The following is an 18,511-nucleotide window of genomic DNA, read 5'->3' as shown; positions in this document are numbered from 1 at the left end:
TTATATAAATGATTTTATATTCTTATAATAATATGATTGTGCATAACTTCTATACTATTTGAATCATAACGCTTACTAATCAACTAAATTAAGAAGCAGAAACAGGCGGAATAATGAAATTTGACCTTAACTTCAAACTTCAAAGGCCATTGTTTATAGATTGGTGTTCATAAGTCATATACAGAAACTTTAAAACATTTGTTTACAAGAGATATCATTATACTTTATCGTAGTTTATCGAATACTCAAAAAAATATTTTCAAAAGAATTTCTCAGAAATTTAGTCATTTTTTATTGCTGTTATTGGACCGTTTTCCACCCACAAGTTACGTTACTATTCAAACTTAAGTCGGTCACAATTCATCAAATGATTTTTAAAAGAGGATTTACTATCTCCAAAACACTCTTCAAACAACTTTAACGACTTTACGGCGGTTTAACGATTGTCGAACATTTTATTACCTTCATAACGCACATAAGCTTCGCTGAATTTTACTACCCCCTCGACAAATTATATAAGTCAGCCATACACCATTAAAACATGTTATTTCATCACATTATTTCTGTTTGCTATTGGAGTCTAACGAATCAAAATTACTCCATAAAAGTTGTTGCTTAAATATATAAAAATATACTATAATTGTAACACATAACCGCGAGATATAGACCACAATCTAAAGGGAATAAATATAGCGCTGAAAAATCAAGTATAATGACCCGAATTAAAAGCGTATATACAGAAAAACAATATTTCACATAAATGATAACATTAGAAATCAAACCTAATAATATTATCTAGGTTTTTATTCTGTTATTGTTATATATTTAAGAATTGTTTTGTCATCATTAGTTTGAGAAATGTTTGTCTAATAAATATTTGTTTAATGATTTAATAATACGAGTTGTGTGCTATAATAAATTATATTTTTTAAAATAGCTGCACTTACGTTGAATATTTCATTCTTTTGATGAACTTGAACTAAGATTATTTTATTTAGAAACTGTAGATTAAACCTTACAGTCTTGTATAAGGTCATAACTTATTTTAATGGTTTTCGTTTTGAATAATTTATTACAATGACAACCTATGCCCAAAAACAATTTTGACATTAATTTAAATTAATGATATTGTTTGGAAATTTTTATAACTTTTATAAAGAAGACAAAAGTCAAACATCTAAGTTTTGACTCAAGCAAAATAAACAAAACCATACGTTTGTCAGTTTACTTATGTAGTGTAATATTTTGTATTAAATAATGCACATTATGTATATAGCTACATAAAACATCATACTTAAAGACTAAAGTTAAAACTAATAATTTTTGTTAACATAATATGAAATTAATTAAATTGAATAACTTTTGGAATAAAGAGTGCTTACCTATTTTAATTTATATCTGGGGTATAAATAAATAATTATGATTAATTATGAAACAAAATTAAAAATGTTTGTTTTTTATTTTAAATAATAAATACCACTTATCTATATTAATATGTAGTATAAGAATACACAATTTTTTTTAAGATTATTTTATTAAGTTACTATAAAAACGATCAATAGTTCAAAACAGAAATTATGAAGACTAATTATTGTAAATTCTAGTAGTCTAGTAGCCAGTAGGTATAATAACGAACTAAAAATGCATTAATATTTGTTAATAAATATCCTGTGTTTATTAAGTCAAAAATAACAGTGGGGTTTATGTATTGTTGTCAATATATCCAATGTATTCTATTGTTACATCGCTATTCGATATAAAACGGTATTATGTCAGTAGATAATTAATTCAAAATATGTACTTAAAAATATAAATCTTAATACTAATAAATGTATAATTTTTTAATTTTTTCAGATTGACATATTAAAGTTAAATTATTGACTATTGATTAAAATTGTTATGTCTAGATGAGGTAAACCTCATTATTAGGTTTTTTAACACCTCTGAATTCTGATGACACCATGGATACCATGGACTTATTACACTTTATTTGCTCGATAAATTCTCAAGATAAAATACTTTTTACCCCCATAATATTATGTATGATCTAAAACATTACAAATTTCGATTCAACCGTTATTGTGAGTGTGGATAAATACCGTAAATTGATTAATAGATAAATATAACGACTTACCGTTCAAAACAAACAATAAAATAACTGAGGTCCAAAACATTTTCTTTTGAATATGACCTCCAAGTCCAGTTGTTAGATCGTATGAATCGTGTACATCACCCTGTAATAAGAACATAATATCTGTGAAAGAAAGTTAACAATAGAAACTGGTAAAACTATTATTGTTATAGTATTGTTCATTGTTTGTTTAAGTAGTTAAATAAATACGAATTTGAATTTATAAGTTACACAATTATTACAAATGATCTTGAATCTTACTACCATGTTTTTTCATCATTTATAAATAATAATTGTATAGTCTTAGATATATTATAATATTATTAAATTGGTTTTCAGTTAAATAATCATTATTTCGCCATCACTGCAATATTTTGAGCCTCTACACGAGATTTCTCAATGATATGCCAGTAATTCTTTGTAAGAAAATGTTTTTAAAAAGAATGTGAAATGGATAAAAAAAATTAATTAAAAACGTAATGATATCTCATTTTATTCTATTAAGTATATTAAAACATATTTGTATAATATTATGTTTTTTTATTTTATTGCTTAGATCGTGACTTTATATAATTAATCATTCAGAATACCATTTGTTGGTGCATAATATTACTATATTAATATATGAAATAGATTTAAAAATGCAGTATTCATTATTATATTAATATGATTATTTTATCATGGCTTCTCTTCTATATCATATCAGTTGTTTAACTTCATATGAGATAATGTATTATTCTTTATTTATACTTAATACCGATGTATTATTAAACACAATAGTAGTACTACAGCCTTCATACTATGCACATAATTTTGTACTTACATTTTAGAAAAAAAAAATTATAAGGGATTGGTAGCATGCTCACTCCCAATTGTTTTCTTTCGTAACAAACTTATTCAAATTCTGATTTTTGGCAATTTTAAGTTTACGCGAGGACCAAATTTTCAAATTCTTATCTCTCTTAAAGTTCTTTTTTTTTGTTAGAACCACTCTTTTTTGTGTAAATTGGCAAGTGAATGACTTTTTTTAAAAATATAGATATTATTTAAATTTAAATTCAAACGAGTAAATTTCTGATTATTTATATAACTTTACGTACTTACTAGCAACTAAGGATAATTATAGGTCTTTGATAATAGGTTTAGATGATATACAGGCATAATAAAAAGGAAATAAAGTAGTTACTAATTTATATTAATCCATTAAATTGTAATAATTATTTTGCATACATTTTTTGAATATTATAAATATTAGTTTTAAAATTACATATTCTTAATAACTTTTAGGACCATGTATACGTTAAAATCACTCACAAACTAATGACCGAATGAAATACTGTTTATTTATTCAATTTTGTTAAAATATATTAACATTTAAAAAAATCATCCACTAAGAAGATAATTATAAAAATAAATTATCTCCACACATCAATTACCAATAAAAAAAATGTTATATTTGAAAATATGATCCTTAATAATTCCAAAAATCAGAATTTGAATAAATTAATATTTAAAATAAACCGGTGTCGAGCATCATACTCGGTGAATCAATCTGTACACATAATTTAATATAACTAGTATCAAAATATTTACAAAAATTATGACTAGAGATCAGAACTTCTTGCATTTGGATGATTGTTTGTAGTTATATTAGACAATTCTAAGAAAGATTAAAATTATTTTTGTGAAATGGTAAAATTAAATACAAAGTTTAAACTTTACATAATTCGTCATAGTTTAAGGAAATTGCATAATTGAAATTTTTTTTGGATATTAGTGTGCATTTTTCACATTTTCCCAATTGTATTATATTTAAGAATTTATTTATTTTACCGGTCGAAATCCTGTTTGAATAACTTTTAATATGTTCTAGTGTAAATTATCTTAAAAAACAATTTTATTAGTTTCTATTTTGATTAATAATCGACCTTGCTATTGACATTTTTGTAGGATTGGAATTAAAATTGTATCAATGGATCTATATTGCACAAATAAATGAAAATCAACACGTTTTTCAATATTTATTTATCGGGATTGTCGTATTATTTCATATCCGAATTCTATGGCGTCGATTGTCATGTTGCGATTTACAGACAATTTACCAGGTTTTTTTTAATCACATGGTTTAATTTTGCTAGTTTACAAATTGCCTAAAATATTAAATATTAATCGAATCAATCAATATACATTATACATATTCTTATAAGTTAGGAAAATATATTTTCTAATGAAGGAATTATTTTATTTTCCACAATGTACGAAACGAGATTAGGCGTTAATAGATGATAATAGGTTGATAGGTCATACAACGATTAAAAACTTTTAATATTTTATGTAATTTTAACTAATACTTAGATACGCTTATTTAAAATATTGTTAATAACTATAATATTTTGTATAATATGGATAACCTGAACGTATTTTTAAAATAAAAACCATTTTAACTGCATAACATATATGTTGGTAATTTTATTTTATTTCATATTTTAAGGATTTAATTTTTTTTTGTTTAGAACCTGAATAGTTATGGGTTATGACATTCTATTTGTAATGTTTATTTTATAGATGGTACATTATTATTTCTGCCGATATCGATGCTAAATTTTATAGCACTAAAACCATTAAACAATATACATTATTTAATTTTAGTTCTTTCCAAACTAGTGGATTGGCATATTTTAAAACATCTTTAAATAATCAACACAAGTCAGAAACAAGTTAACCATATGTTTGCAAGTACAAGTTCAGATGATGTATTATGTAATAATAAATTATTTTTATCATTAGTTAGTTCTTTAGTTCTGTTATATCAAAATATTCCATCCATTAAAGTCCTAAGAAATAAATAATATGTACATTTGGTCAGTATTATAAATATTATTTCCAAGAAATAGGGGTCAAAATTAAAATATAACACTGTTTGTTTAATGCACATAGTATTTGGGGCTATAGACGTATATTGAGAGGCTAATCCTCTCCCCTAGCCATCATAGTTACACAAATCCTAATTGTATAGGTCAACGGTTAACCAAATCAGACATCATTCAAAAAATCATTTTAATTCATTTAATTTTAAATGATTGACTTTATGACTAGAAAATTCTATTATTATTCCTGTAATAAATACCTATACTATTATAAATTATTCGTTTATTATTTTGCAGTTAAAATTAAAAATTAAAGTTAAAAATTAATTTGTGTAAACTGATTTATACCATACCTATGTCTAAGTACCTATATGGCTATGTATGACAATATGAAAAATAAACCGTAAGATTATACACCGAAGTATACACGTTGTCGAAACATAAGAACTAAAATCAAATTCGGAAAAGTTTAAAGCTGCATTTTGCATTGATACTATGGCTAATTAGTGAAATTTCAAAACTAAAAGTTTACTGAGACCGGTACATATTATTATATTATTATCTTAACGACACAGTTAATACGATTTTAATTATCCAGTTATTTTTCAACAAGTCTGTTTTTCATACCGTCCTTAAATTAATCGACAATATCCGATTTCCTACTCTTTTAATCTGCATTATTTATATCGGCGAATAATATATTTGTTTATCAGATCATGAAATAAGAGCAAAATAACCACACTAATAAGTATCAGTATCCGCAAAAATATTGTAAGTTAAATCTAATTAGATTTGTGCCACTAATTGATAGTACAAATACATGTGTATAATTTTATACCAATCACTTTTATAACTGAGCCGATAGACCTTATACAATATTTGTTATTGAAAATAGATGATATTATACTATAATATTATTATATATTATACAAATTGTAAAAGAAATGTATTCCTAAACAGCCCAATATAACATATTTTGAATTATGGTAATCAACATTAATTGTTTAACATTATTTAATTTTTGGTAAATTGTTAAAACACTTTATAGGTACTGAGTTTATAATAATATATGCAAATTAAAACTTAAAGTATGATCTTTGCTCTTGGGGTGTTAATATCCAAACAAATAAAAATCGATTACCAATAAATTCTGTGAACTAGAAAAAAACAAAATGAACAAAATGATTAAATACAACACTAAAATGTCATGAAAATATTTAACTAAAAATTATTCATTTACAAATAGTGTACAATTATGTACCATAATTACCTTTAGATACCATCATAGATACCGTTTTAGATTTTATAATTTGGAAAAATAAGAAATGGTCACATCATTAAAACTCTACCTGCTATGGGATATATAACATATTAAATATAAATATAATAAATAATAAAATATGTTCATATGATATTCTATAACACATTCTTTAGTTTTAAAACTTTTTTTGTGTATGTAGCCTAATGTATATTATCAATTTATAATAATGACGTGTTTTTATTTTATTTATGTTTTTTTTAAATACATATACTTCAGTATTGATATTTAAGTAAAATTTAACTTTTTTTTCCTTTTACCAGCCAATCAACTATAATGACCACAGTTATAGCGATGTATTATATAAATATAAAAATACAAAGAAACACTTTATTAAATTCCAATAATATAATGATATTATAACGCCATTATTTAGGGCTTCTATTTAAACCTAAATGAGTTTGAAATATTTCAGTTTCGAATTGATTAGACTAATTTTATTTTATTTGGAGACCATTTTACAGACCTAATTTTTTTTATTGATATTTTATATGCAAGTAAGGAAAGAAAAATACGTTTTTTTTTTAGGAAAATCGAAAACACGTATTGGTGGCTACGTCGATTTCAAATTCGTGATCAGAATACCGTAATTGTGACATTTCAAGAAAGAAAAAATCGACTTTACATACACGCTAGTCTTCAAAGATGCATGTACGTAAGGAAATTCTTAGTGGAAAAGGAGAGAGAAGGGAGTAAAACACGTTGCTGAACTCGTCTAAAAATTGAAAAAACGTATTAAATCGATTTCAATTCAATGTTAGAGGGTAGATGCTCTTATAGCAAATATTCTAATGCGAAATAAAAGATACCCGGGGAAAATGTCAAATGTGCAGAGTACAAATCACAATAAAAAGTGTATACCTATATAATGTAGGGATACATAATAGTCGGTAAGGTAAAGGACGTAAAAAAACATCATCAGATAATTTTAAAACGTTCAACAAAACATTACTTATGATTATCACAATAATGATGAGTGAAAAGGCTTTTGGCTGTCACTGTAAGATAATGAATAATAATATAATTATATTACAATAATATTGTATAGTTAAATATATTATTATATTTACCAAAAATTAAATTATTTCAAATGTGCTATTTAATATTGTTTATTTATATTTAATTCGAAATACGCTCACCATTAATTTACATACGTTATAAAAATGGAGTTCATAATAATAAGTCTACTAAATTATTTTCAGGAATAAGGATTCAAAATGCGATTCAAAATCCTTAAAACTAATTGAACATTTCTCTTAAGAATGTTATTTTACTAATATTCATAAACAAAATTATCTTATAACTGTTGATAATAATTCCTAATGAATCATTAATTTTCCACATTGAAAATGTATGTTAATCAAGAACTCGATTGTTATAATTTTGGTTAACGCTAATGTACTGATTTTTTATCCAATTGTTAAAAAGATACAGTTATGGTAAAAAAAAGGAGGCATGTCGGGTATACGTGACTTGCGAATGAAAATTGTAACTATGTTTAGCATCAAAGGAACATCCATTCCATAGTCAGTAAATGTAGTAGCAGGATGTACCTACTTGATTTTACGAAAGATCTAGTTAGACTAAGATTAGTTATCTAAGATCATCTAATGGTTAAATATTTATTACTAATATTTTAAGATATTAGATTATGAACACTATTATTTGATGTTAGAATTTAAAATCATTCAAAATTGAAAATAAAAGTGGCAATTAGTTGTCGAGTATGTCATTGTAATGGATGTATTAAATTTAAATTTAACGATAAACTATCGCAAACGAAAAACGATTCTAAGCATAATTGTATAAAAAATCAAATTAAAAAAAAAAATGAATACAAATCGAAAATATCTTGCGGCTATAAATAGCGTATCTTTCCAGTAATTTTTTTTTTTTTTTTGTTAAAAGTTTGACAATTTGTAGGGAAACTTCTATTAAAATTTATAATGTAAGCTATGAAAAGAAAACATTTTATGAATTTCTAACTAAAAAATAATTTGCAAAATTTAAAAAGTCAAATGTTACCATGTACGGAAAATTGAATTTCTAATGTCAACAGTTATTGGGCTACACCAAAAAAAAAAAATTGATTTTTTTCAAAAATGTTTTTTGCGTAATACGTATAGGTATCATTTAATTAACTTTTTTTGTTTTTTTGTCAATTTTTAAAACTACTACCTAACTAACTTTTCAATTTTGAATTTTTAAAAGTAGGCACCAACTAGATTCACTTTTCTATCAGAAAAGATGCTGATGTTGAAAATCGGAGCATTTTTATTATCTCAAATGTTGATAACAAACAAAAAAAAACGCACATCATTATAAATACAATGCATTTATTCCCTACGCTCAGAATCCAAAACCATAATCAAATAGTCAATACACATAGACGTAACACATTACCCGTATAATACAACAAGGTTGGGTCATTATACAAGATTAGGATTAGTCTTTTGAAAAAAAATGCATTATTCTATGTACCTATATAATTATATTATATCATTGCATTAGTGAATAATTAAAAATAAACTAGTATTTTTCAATTATTATTTTGAATGTCAAATTAATGAAAAAAGTATTATTACTGTAGGTATATAAAAGGTTGGTGCTTGCATAACTGGTCATAAATAATACTCAAAATTCAAGATTTTTACACTATTTATTTTTTTCTTCCGACATACGTTGTATAAAATATACAAAATATCGAATTATCATTGCCGATTAATTAATTAAGTACTTACATTAAGTAAAATATATTTATTATGAAAACTTGACAATATAAATAATTGTTAAAATATTTAATCATCTGAAATGACTATTTGCCACGAGCTATAAATAATAATACTTGTAATAATAATAATCATAATTAAGTTAAAATCAATAATCAAATGACACTACGGTATGACCTTAGGTACTATGTTTTCTTAAGATAGTAATATTATAGACATTTAAAATTTGAATATTACTTTGATAAAAGCAGACGTGGAAAACTTTTAAGTTGCTTATACCATTTATTATTTTAAAATAAATATGAATTATTTGGCTGAGACGAAATTATTATCATTGTAGAAGAGGGTATTGTGTTGTGGGGCCTTTCCGTTTGTTTTGGCCGTGAAATATTATTTATTACCGCCCAGTGTCTGTGGCCACGTAATAACCCGTAGACAAATCCAATGGCTGCGAAAAAATTCAGTTCGGTTGCCAAAAAAAAAAACCAAGGGGTAAAACAGAATAGGTGAGTATGGCGGGGAAAGCAAAACTCGGAATCAAAAACTTATATCTTTATAACCAAATTAAACTCTGGGCGCGCCCTGATTAAATTTTTTTTTCAGACCTCGGGACGTAATAAATATTGCACATAGCACCGCCAAAACTAATGATAAGTAATAATAAAGAAATATATTAATAAATATATACATTTATAGTTCACACAAAAAGTTTAAAAAATGTGAGCAGAGTTTTTCTTTGACAGGATTTTTCGCGAGCTTAAAGTATTCTACTGAAGCTATGTGATATTCCTTGCCCTCCTCGATCCAAATGTATTATTAAGTTGTTATCGTTTTTTCATTTAACAAAGTTAAGCAACTTTTTCCTTTGCAGAAAGGATGGCAAACACTATTGTCACGAAGTTTTTCCTTTAAAATAGTTGTCATAGGTCTTTATGAAGTCGTTGAATGAGATGATATCCGCCCAATACGATTATTTAAAGGAGTCCAGAGAGAAATGTAAATTTGTTGCAGTGATAACCTCTATGAATACTGTAACGTCATTTATACACAACAATATACCACTATAATTAATATACCATAGTGTAGATTTATTATACTTGATTGCAGTCTGCAGGGTTTATGAATTTTTTTTTGTTTTTAAATCAATTATTTACGAATTCAAATAAATTTTAATTAGTCGCGTATCGATTTCTTGTGGATTCCCACGCTTGTGCCACGTACAAATAGGCCGATCTCAAAATATGTACTAACAATGTACCTACGTAATATTATAGTGTCTCGTGGTCGTCTAGGAAGTGAATCTTATTCGAATCATTCTCATATCGTAGTCGTCGTCAAATTATATTTTATACAATATAACCTATATTTAGATATCATTATATATTATACGTAATAAATAATAACGTATCCTTGACGTTCTGCCACGTGCAACTGTGAATCTGCACACATTTCGACGGGTAAACTCTCAACGGATGCAAGATGACTGCAGGTAGTTTAAAGTGTCGTACAATTTATAAAACCAAAAAATTATCTCGATAAGATAACAAATAATTCATTGGAATTTTAAGTAAATAAGAAATTAAAAGATGATACTTTTTTTCTAGAAACAGATCATTTAAAAGTTGAATTTGTAAAATAGCATATTTGCTATAAATATAATGTAATACATACCTATAATTTGAAATATTCACACTCGTAAGTATGTGTGTTGTAAATACGATTACACATCGGTGTGTGTTTATAGAGAATCCAAGAATGAACGATATACTGTCATAATATTGTACAATATACTACAAAATAACTACGTACAGAAAACACGCGTGATAAATATACGTCGTACAAGAACATTTTAGTTAGAGGTAGCGCGTTAAAACTGGGAATGTAAAAGTCTGGAATACCAAAATGTTATATCAAAAATTCTAGACAATAAGAATCTGGACAGTAAAAGTCTAGATTCAAAATTTGAAATCCGTAAAAATTTGGACCGTAAACATTTAACCCTAACCTAACCTAACCCAGACATACCCAATGTAGTTTTACATAACAAGTCGAGGGATTTTTTCGATTACAAAGACCTGGAATTAATTCTTATCAAAATAGTTACCGAGTGCTCGATTTGTCGGCATACCATATAATATTATGTATGGTCCAGATTTTTACGGATTTCAAGTTTTGAAATTCTAGACTTTTACCTTACAGATTTGAAAATAAAATCAAACAAATGGCAATAGCTCACAAATGAACACCTCTCCACACGTAACAATATCGTATACAAAAATAAAATCTGAAATCTTATTACAAAAAATTATTTTACATAACCATTTTATTCAAATATAATATATAGATAGATAAAAAGCGGACACTATTTGTATTATTATCTATCCAGGTAAAACGATTCATATTTTTATCCAGATAATGCACAACGCCGGGCTACCTACCAGCTATGTGTTACACGGAATAACGAAACCTGGTATCTGTATTATATATTAAACGAAGCCATACTTGTTAATTGGACGTCGTTTGGCGACAATATATCAACACGTGACGGGGGCCTTTGTGGCCTCTGCGCCTCTCGGTATATTGACGGTGCCATTCTGATTCTTTCGCTCACGTCAAGGGAAGGCGAGCGGCGAATTTCGCGGGGAAACCCACAAATTGGAGGCGTATATCAAGTGCTCACACCCGTGGGACTCGCGACTCGTCCCGGACCCGCCCGCCAAAGACACGCCGCCGCCGCCACACATCACGTGCGACGTCGGATGTACAGCGTCGTCGGTGGATTTATTTACCAAATCGGGAGTCGATGTCCGAATGATATATTTACGAACAGTAATTGGACGGGGAAATGCCGTGAAAATGCAGGGCTGTAGTGTGTAAAAACCGCACAGGCACGCGGGAAAACGCGCCAATAAAAAAGAAGAAAATTCAGTGCCGTATGGGGAGCTTTTCTTTGCGTCGGCCGCATCCACGAGGTTATATTATATTAGAATACTATTCTACAATTATACGAGTCGATCTCGGATAATATTACGAGGGGTCGATTCACCAACAGTGTGCTCTCTCCGTTTTTCTCTCTTCCAACAATGTAATAGAGTTGTATTCAAAATCTGATTTTTGGAATTTATAAATACATTAGCTGAATATCCCGGCTTCGCCCATGTGAAGTTTTTTTTTGTGGCAAATCTTATATAGGTGTATCTTGGTTTGAGTGTATCTCAGTTTTAGTGTACCTCTGTAGCTCACGGACAAATCGGCGTCAGTGTATTTAGTTTTGTGAAATGATTCGACCATGATTGGCGACCGCAAGTCGTGGATTGAATTTAGCACTTGATATATATTTTTTTTAACGTGGTTTATAGTAAGTAGTTTATACTTACTCTACAAACTTTTCTGACATCCCTAAAAACAATCGTCAAATTCAATTGAGTAGATTTTGAGTATATAAGCTACATACACAGATACATTTGGTTTTAAGATATAGTTTCTTTATTCGAGGCCATAAGTGTGACGATTTGATGCATGCTTAATTTCTACTATTACTATTATAATCTGCAACCAATTGCAACCATTTATAAACAAAAAAATAAAAAAAAGGTGGGCAAGTGGATGTCGCTCTGCTGTACTGTAGGTTACAAGTGGGTCACTGTATAATGGATGGTATTAAATTTGAATTCAATGATATATCATTGTATAAGAAAAACGATTCTGAGTGGAGACGATATGTCAGTCTAGGTATAAGACATATTATACACTTATCTATGGTATTACTAATATATTATTAATATCTAATGTTGTAAAAATATGAATTTAAAACGCTCATAAAAATTTAATTTGACTTTCTTGTAGAAATTTTTTTTTGATAAAGTTAGAAAAACTTATGAGGAATCTTGTATTAGATTTTAAAATCTTAGATTTAAAAAGAAAATTTTTTATGAATTTCTAACTCAAAATAATTTGCAAATTTTCGTGATTTTTCCGTATTTTTTCAAGATTTGAACTTTAAACGTGTATAAAAAAAAACTGTGACTAAGGATTTTTAATTTTTTTCATCTGCCTTTGAAACAATAACCTAGGAGCCTTCTATTAAATTTTCAAGCTTTTTTACCCAACAAATAAAATTTTATTGATATTTATAGAAAAAAAATTTAAAAAAACTGAAAACTGACAATGTCCGTAAACAGTTCAAAAAAAGTCAAATTATTTTCAAAATTGTATTGTGTATAGAAAATGCAAATATAAACAATCAGTGAAAATTTCATGCATCTACGGTCATTTGTTTTAGAGTTACACCAATAACCAAAATCGATTTTGTTAAAAATCGATTTTGCGTAAAAATTCCCGTTTTTTCCTTAATTTTTCTTTTGTTTTTCACATCGCTTTTGAAAACTACTGGGAAATTAAAATTTTGACCTCCCCAATGCACCAACGATATTCACTTTCCTATCGAACAAGATACTGAAGTCGAAAATCGAAGCATTATTTCGACTACTTATCGTGTACACAGACACAAAAATAAAAAAATAAAAAAAAAAACACACATCATTGTAAAATCAATACATTCATCGTTTCACTCAGAATCTAAAAAAGTTTCAATTTCCCCCGTGAATCTCAAGATCCTTGTTAGGCCACCTCTTTAAAATGCGTACATCGGAAAATCTTTTCTTATTATATAACTAGAGGAACTATGCACTATTCCAAATTTCGGGTTTTAATGTTTTGTAGTTTTTAAGATGTAGCAATGAGTGAGTGAGTGAATGGTATTTGGATTTTATAAATATATATATAGATATAGATTAATATAATATATTATATTTAAAGAGTAAAGACCATACTTTTGAATGTTGCTATTTTTTGTAGGTACTATATAGGTCTATTGTCTATACATAATAGGAATGTCTTGTATCGATACAACTTAAGTTTTTTTAATTGTAATCCCCTACAACTTTTACCTAAAATATTTAACGGATCATTTTTCTGAAAATATTCACGTAGAGAAATCAAAACTCGAACTAGAACTACTTTAATACTGAATATACCAATAGTATTTATTTATTAATATTTCCCAATAACTGTTGTTTTCAGATAATGTTAAAAATACATTCTACATTTTTGAGGAAAATCTGTACACATAAAATTTAAAAATCTTATAAGTAATAGAGGACTATCATGTTAGTCAAAACTCAAAAGTAACCACGTATTAAGTATTAAAAAACCTTTTATTTTTGTAGCTAGCTTTTTTTTCCTTTGGAAGCTTAGACTTTAAGAACGAATGATATTATTTTACATTAAAAATGTAAAATACTGAAATGAACCCAAAACCAAAAGTAAAGTAACTTCTTATTTCAAAGGTGTATTTAAACCAAATATCTTATAAGGAGTATTATACTAACATGATATATAGAATAGTATGCCTTATAAATTCTTATTTCATTTCTATACAGACCGTTTTTTATTGAAACGAAAATAAAACTCAAATATTTATTCGTCTAAATCAATTAATATTTTCTATAATTTATTATTATTTGATATCACTATAACCAAACTGTTTTCAAATTGTTATGAAAATATAAAACAGATTATTCAGTTAGGTTAGCTGCACATTAAGTAATTGACAAATACCTACTAAAAAAGCAAATAAACAGTTAATACTTACCAAGCCTATGTTGTACAAGAACAAATCAGGTACCTATATACAGCTGCTAAGTATCTAATATACACACACGTCATATCGAGTAAGTAATTTAGCAATTACCACGTGTTTCTAATTCGTAAAATTCGTAAAGGATTTCCTTATTTTATACTCTGACCTTTTATCCTTGAAATACCTAGTTTTATTAGACTTTCCTTGATATCGATTCACCACGTCTAGTTATTTTTTATATATTTTACAACACTTTTGCATATCGTTCATAAAATAAAAAATTCTCATTTATTTTTCTATTTAAAGAAAAAAAAAACAAAAGGTATGCTTAATATTTATAAATATTTTTTAAGTTTAATATTTATTTAATTTTTTATAATATTATAAAGACTTGTTATTTATTTATTTACAATTAACATTTTAAATTACTAGACATTATGACTAACATTGATTAATTAGCGTTGATCCGCATATTATCGTTAATAAAAACCAAAGTTGAATAGATTATTGTTTTGTTTTTGGGAGGAGGACAAACTCTCAACAGCTAATTTGAATATTTATTATTGCCAATATTTGAATAAAAATCATTTTTTTAATACCAACTAAAATTCTCTTATGCATTTAAAAATATATAATAATAATATGTTGTCATTTGACGAAGAACATGGAGTCTGGGCCTCCAGTATAACAATAATTTAAAATACATTTGATTGTAATGAAAAAAATATTATGAAATTTATATAGGTACTCGTAGGACGTAATGCAATGTTATAATACTTTAGAATTAAACCTGGTGGGAAGTAAAGTTAAGCTAAAATTCAGTTTAAGTAATAGGTACTCGCTACATTTGCACATGGAATAAAAACACATTGTACTCTTCATAATTTGCAAGCAATTTGGTAACTGCGAATTATAAGAAAATATGTTGGTAAATTTATATTTATTATAAAACTGAACCAATTTTTATGGAGAACACCTCAACAAACCTGCATGTCGGCGGTACCTACTACAAACGCGTCAAAAAAACCAAGTTCTTCTTAAAATCTAATATTCACGTATAATATAGTGATATTACTGATATTATATTATATAATATTTTATAATAATTTTGAAAACCAAAGTGTTAGGTAAATAATATTTGTTTTACTTAAGTATAAAATAAACACGTTTTTCATAAATAGTTTTGCATTTTAACGTAACTTCTTTAAATTAAATACTTAAAAAAATTTAAAAAGCAAATAAATACCAATATTATAATATATACTATAGTAGGTATTCTTACTTTCGATATGTATAGCATTTATATAAATTATATTTCAACTTATAACTCAATACTTTTTTAGCGATTCCGAAAGTAAATAGACTAACTGTAGAAAAATATCGCTGGAACAATGAATGACGGTTAATATTAGAAGTGAGATCAAAGGGACTCTGTGCTGAACGCTATGTCATTTACAGAACATAAAAACGATAGTATACAATTACAAACCTGGTATAACTACTGTGTATTTAAAAATGCAACGACAATATCTCAGTGCAGTGAGTAATTGTAAATTGTAATACTCAACAGCAATAATTCTATGTGTCTCCAATACGAACAGGGAAGAAAAAAATTCATACCACCCAATACTGGGAAGTAAAATTGATCGAACGATAAAATAATAAATTTTCTATACAAAAATAACAGAAACATAGAGGTATGAATAGATTGAGATAGATATTTATTTTATTATGAATTTAAAAAAAAAAAACCCCAATGAAAATATTTATGAAGAATTACTAGTAAATAATAAAATTGAAACCATAGATAAATAATAATGTATTAACATTTTAAGTACTAAAAATGTAATTCAAATATAAAATAAATCCTTCTATAATATTATAGGACTTACTACAGTTACCTATTGATTTTATATAAAACCTACTTTACTCGTTTAAAACAAGGTTTACAATATTTTACTTTACTTTTTGAAAATCTATTCAGAGAAACTGTATTATACAAAAAATATTTGTCTCAATAAAGGAGAGTACAATTTCATCCTGTAATTATCTTACATATATTTAGAATCTATGTTCAGCTCTGTAATCTTACTCGTGTTTCCATTTTCACAGAACACGCCTAATAATTAGCTGACCACTAGGCTGATAAGACAGACCATAAAACATAGTCACCCTCTTTAATGATACAATTTTTGAAATATAAAACCCATCTTTGGTTTAAGGCAAATTAGGAAATTATTATAGATGTATATAAAAAAATAACTTTGCAACTTTAAAACAAAATACCTCACGCATCATGTCGATTATCTGTTGAAAACTTTTTATGAAACTGTGCTACCTCTTTAGTCGTGTTTTGAAGTTTGTTATTATTCTACAACAGAGTTCATAATATAGTTTAGCCATGATCCACAGTAAATCCCCTTTTGAGGTAAACGTTAATCTTGACCAAGCTAAAGACTTAGTTTGACAAAATGTCCGTTAAGTTCATTTTGAGATTTAAACAGTGGAAATCATATAACTACTTCAAACTTATAAAACTATACATAGATAGGTAGTAGGTACAAAGCATAATACGAGAGCTTGTGCATAAAATAAATGAATACAGTGTTATAATAATGTACCTATAATGTGTAAATATTCAAATTACTTAACATTGTGATTATAATTATTCTAAAAATAATTTAATTTACATTAATGAAATATTATGAAATTCGAATATTAATCTAAAATATTTCTTTCAAAAAAATCTACAAAAAAAATAAATACTTTAAATTGAAATTATTAGGTATAAAGTAAACAAAATAACTTAAAATACCTATTCAATAAATGGTTATCATATAAATTAAAAACACAATGTTATATTTAATGAATCACTCTATAGATTTTGTTATAATATGGTGGTTTACATAAGAAAAATGAGAATTATTGTGAATGTGGCTGTTTGAAGAAATAACAAAAAGTAAATGGCTTATGTTGAAGAGGTATAAAAAAAAACCCCCATTGAAAAAACTAAATTGAAAATTATTAGTAAAAAAACTAAATTTCAGATGATGTTTGATAATGGTAGAAAGATAAAATGAAAATATCATTAGGCAATAGTATTATTATTATTTCAACAAGTGTATTATTCTATAACAAAAAAAAAACATAACAAGACAGGTTAAGGGTTTTTTGTTTGACTTTACCACCTCGAAATGACAAAAATTGACTCGTTTCCATTTTTTACATCTTCTCCGTGTAGGCTATATCTAAAGTCAACCAATTACCAAACGCGTATTGGAAAATACCAGACAACAACGCTCGTTACTACATAACAAAATCGTCTAACACAAATATTATAATGTTATTTTTTTTTGTGTTGTCAATTATTAGCTCAATTTGAAGAATGAAATCTAAAAGTAATACACAGTATCGTAAGTATAGAATTTAATTTGATAACATTCATCGGCTTTAAGGCTCAGTTACAAAAATAAATTACGTATTGCTTATGAGTTATGTTATAATTGTAAAATATAGTTATAGGTATCAATAAATATCAATTAATTGTATAAGCATATTATAATATGCTTATCATTCATTAAAAACAGAATAAATCTAATAAATAATTATACTGATGCACGAACTTAATGAATTAATAATGCATAATATGTATTAAAATGTATAGTGTATAGGATATAATGTAATAATAATTTAAAGTTATGCATTAAGCTAATTAGTTAATGAAAACACAAATATATGCAAATTATTGGTATAAGTATATGCATAGGTATATCAAATAATATACCAAATGTTTGCTCAATAATAATAGACAATAATTTATATTAC

The 18,511-nt window shown here is 26.4% G+C and overlaps 1 protein-coding gene across 1 annotated transcript in view; it reads right to left on the bottom strand.

The window, feature by feature from the left end:
• LOC132951072 (lachesin-like) overlaps window positions 1–18,511 on the bottom strand; it is a 101,031-nt gene that overhangs the window by 75,055 nt on the left and 7,465 nt on the right. Inside the window, exon 2 of the mRNA XM_061022765.1 lies at window positions 2,135–2,234. Coding sequence (XP_060878748.1) covers window positions 2,135–2,174 — 40 coding nt within the window. The 5' untranslated portion in view covers window positions 2,175–2,234. The remainder of the gene's footprint in view (window positions 1–2,134; window positions 2,235–18,511) is intronic.

Source organism: Metopolophium dirhodum, chromosome 8 (genome assembly GCF_019925205.1).
Source record: "Metopolophium dirhodum isolate CAU chromosome 8, ASM1992520v1, whole genome shotgun sequence".
In the NCBI taxonomy this organism is placed as follows: Eukaryota; Metazoa; Arthropoda; class Insecta; order Hemiptera; family Aphididae; genus Metopolophium; species Metopolophium dirhodum.
The sequence above is the reverse complement of the archived record's forward strand: the minus strand, read 5'-3'. Positions and strand labels throughout refer to the sequence as shown.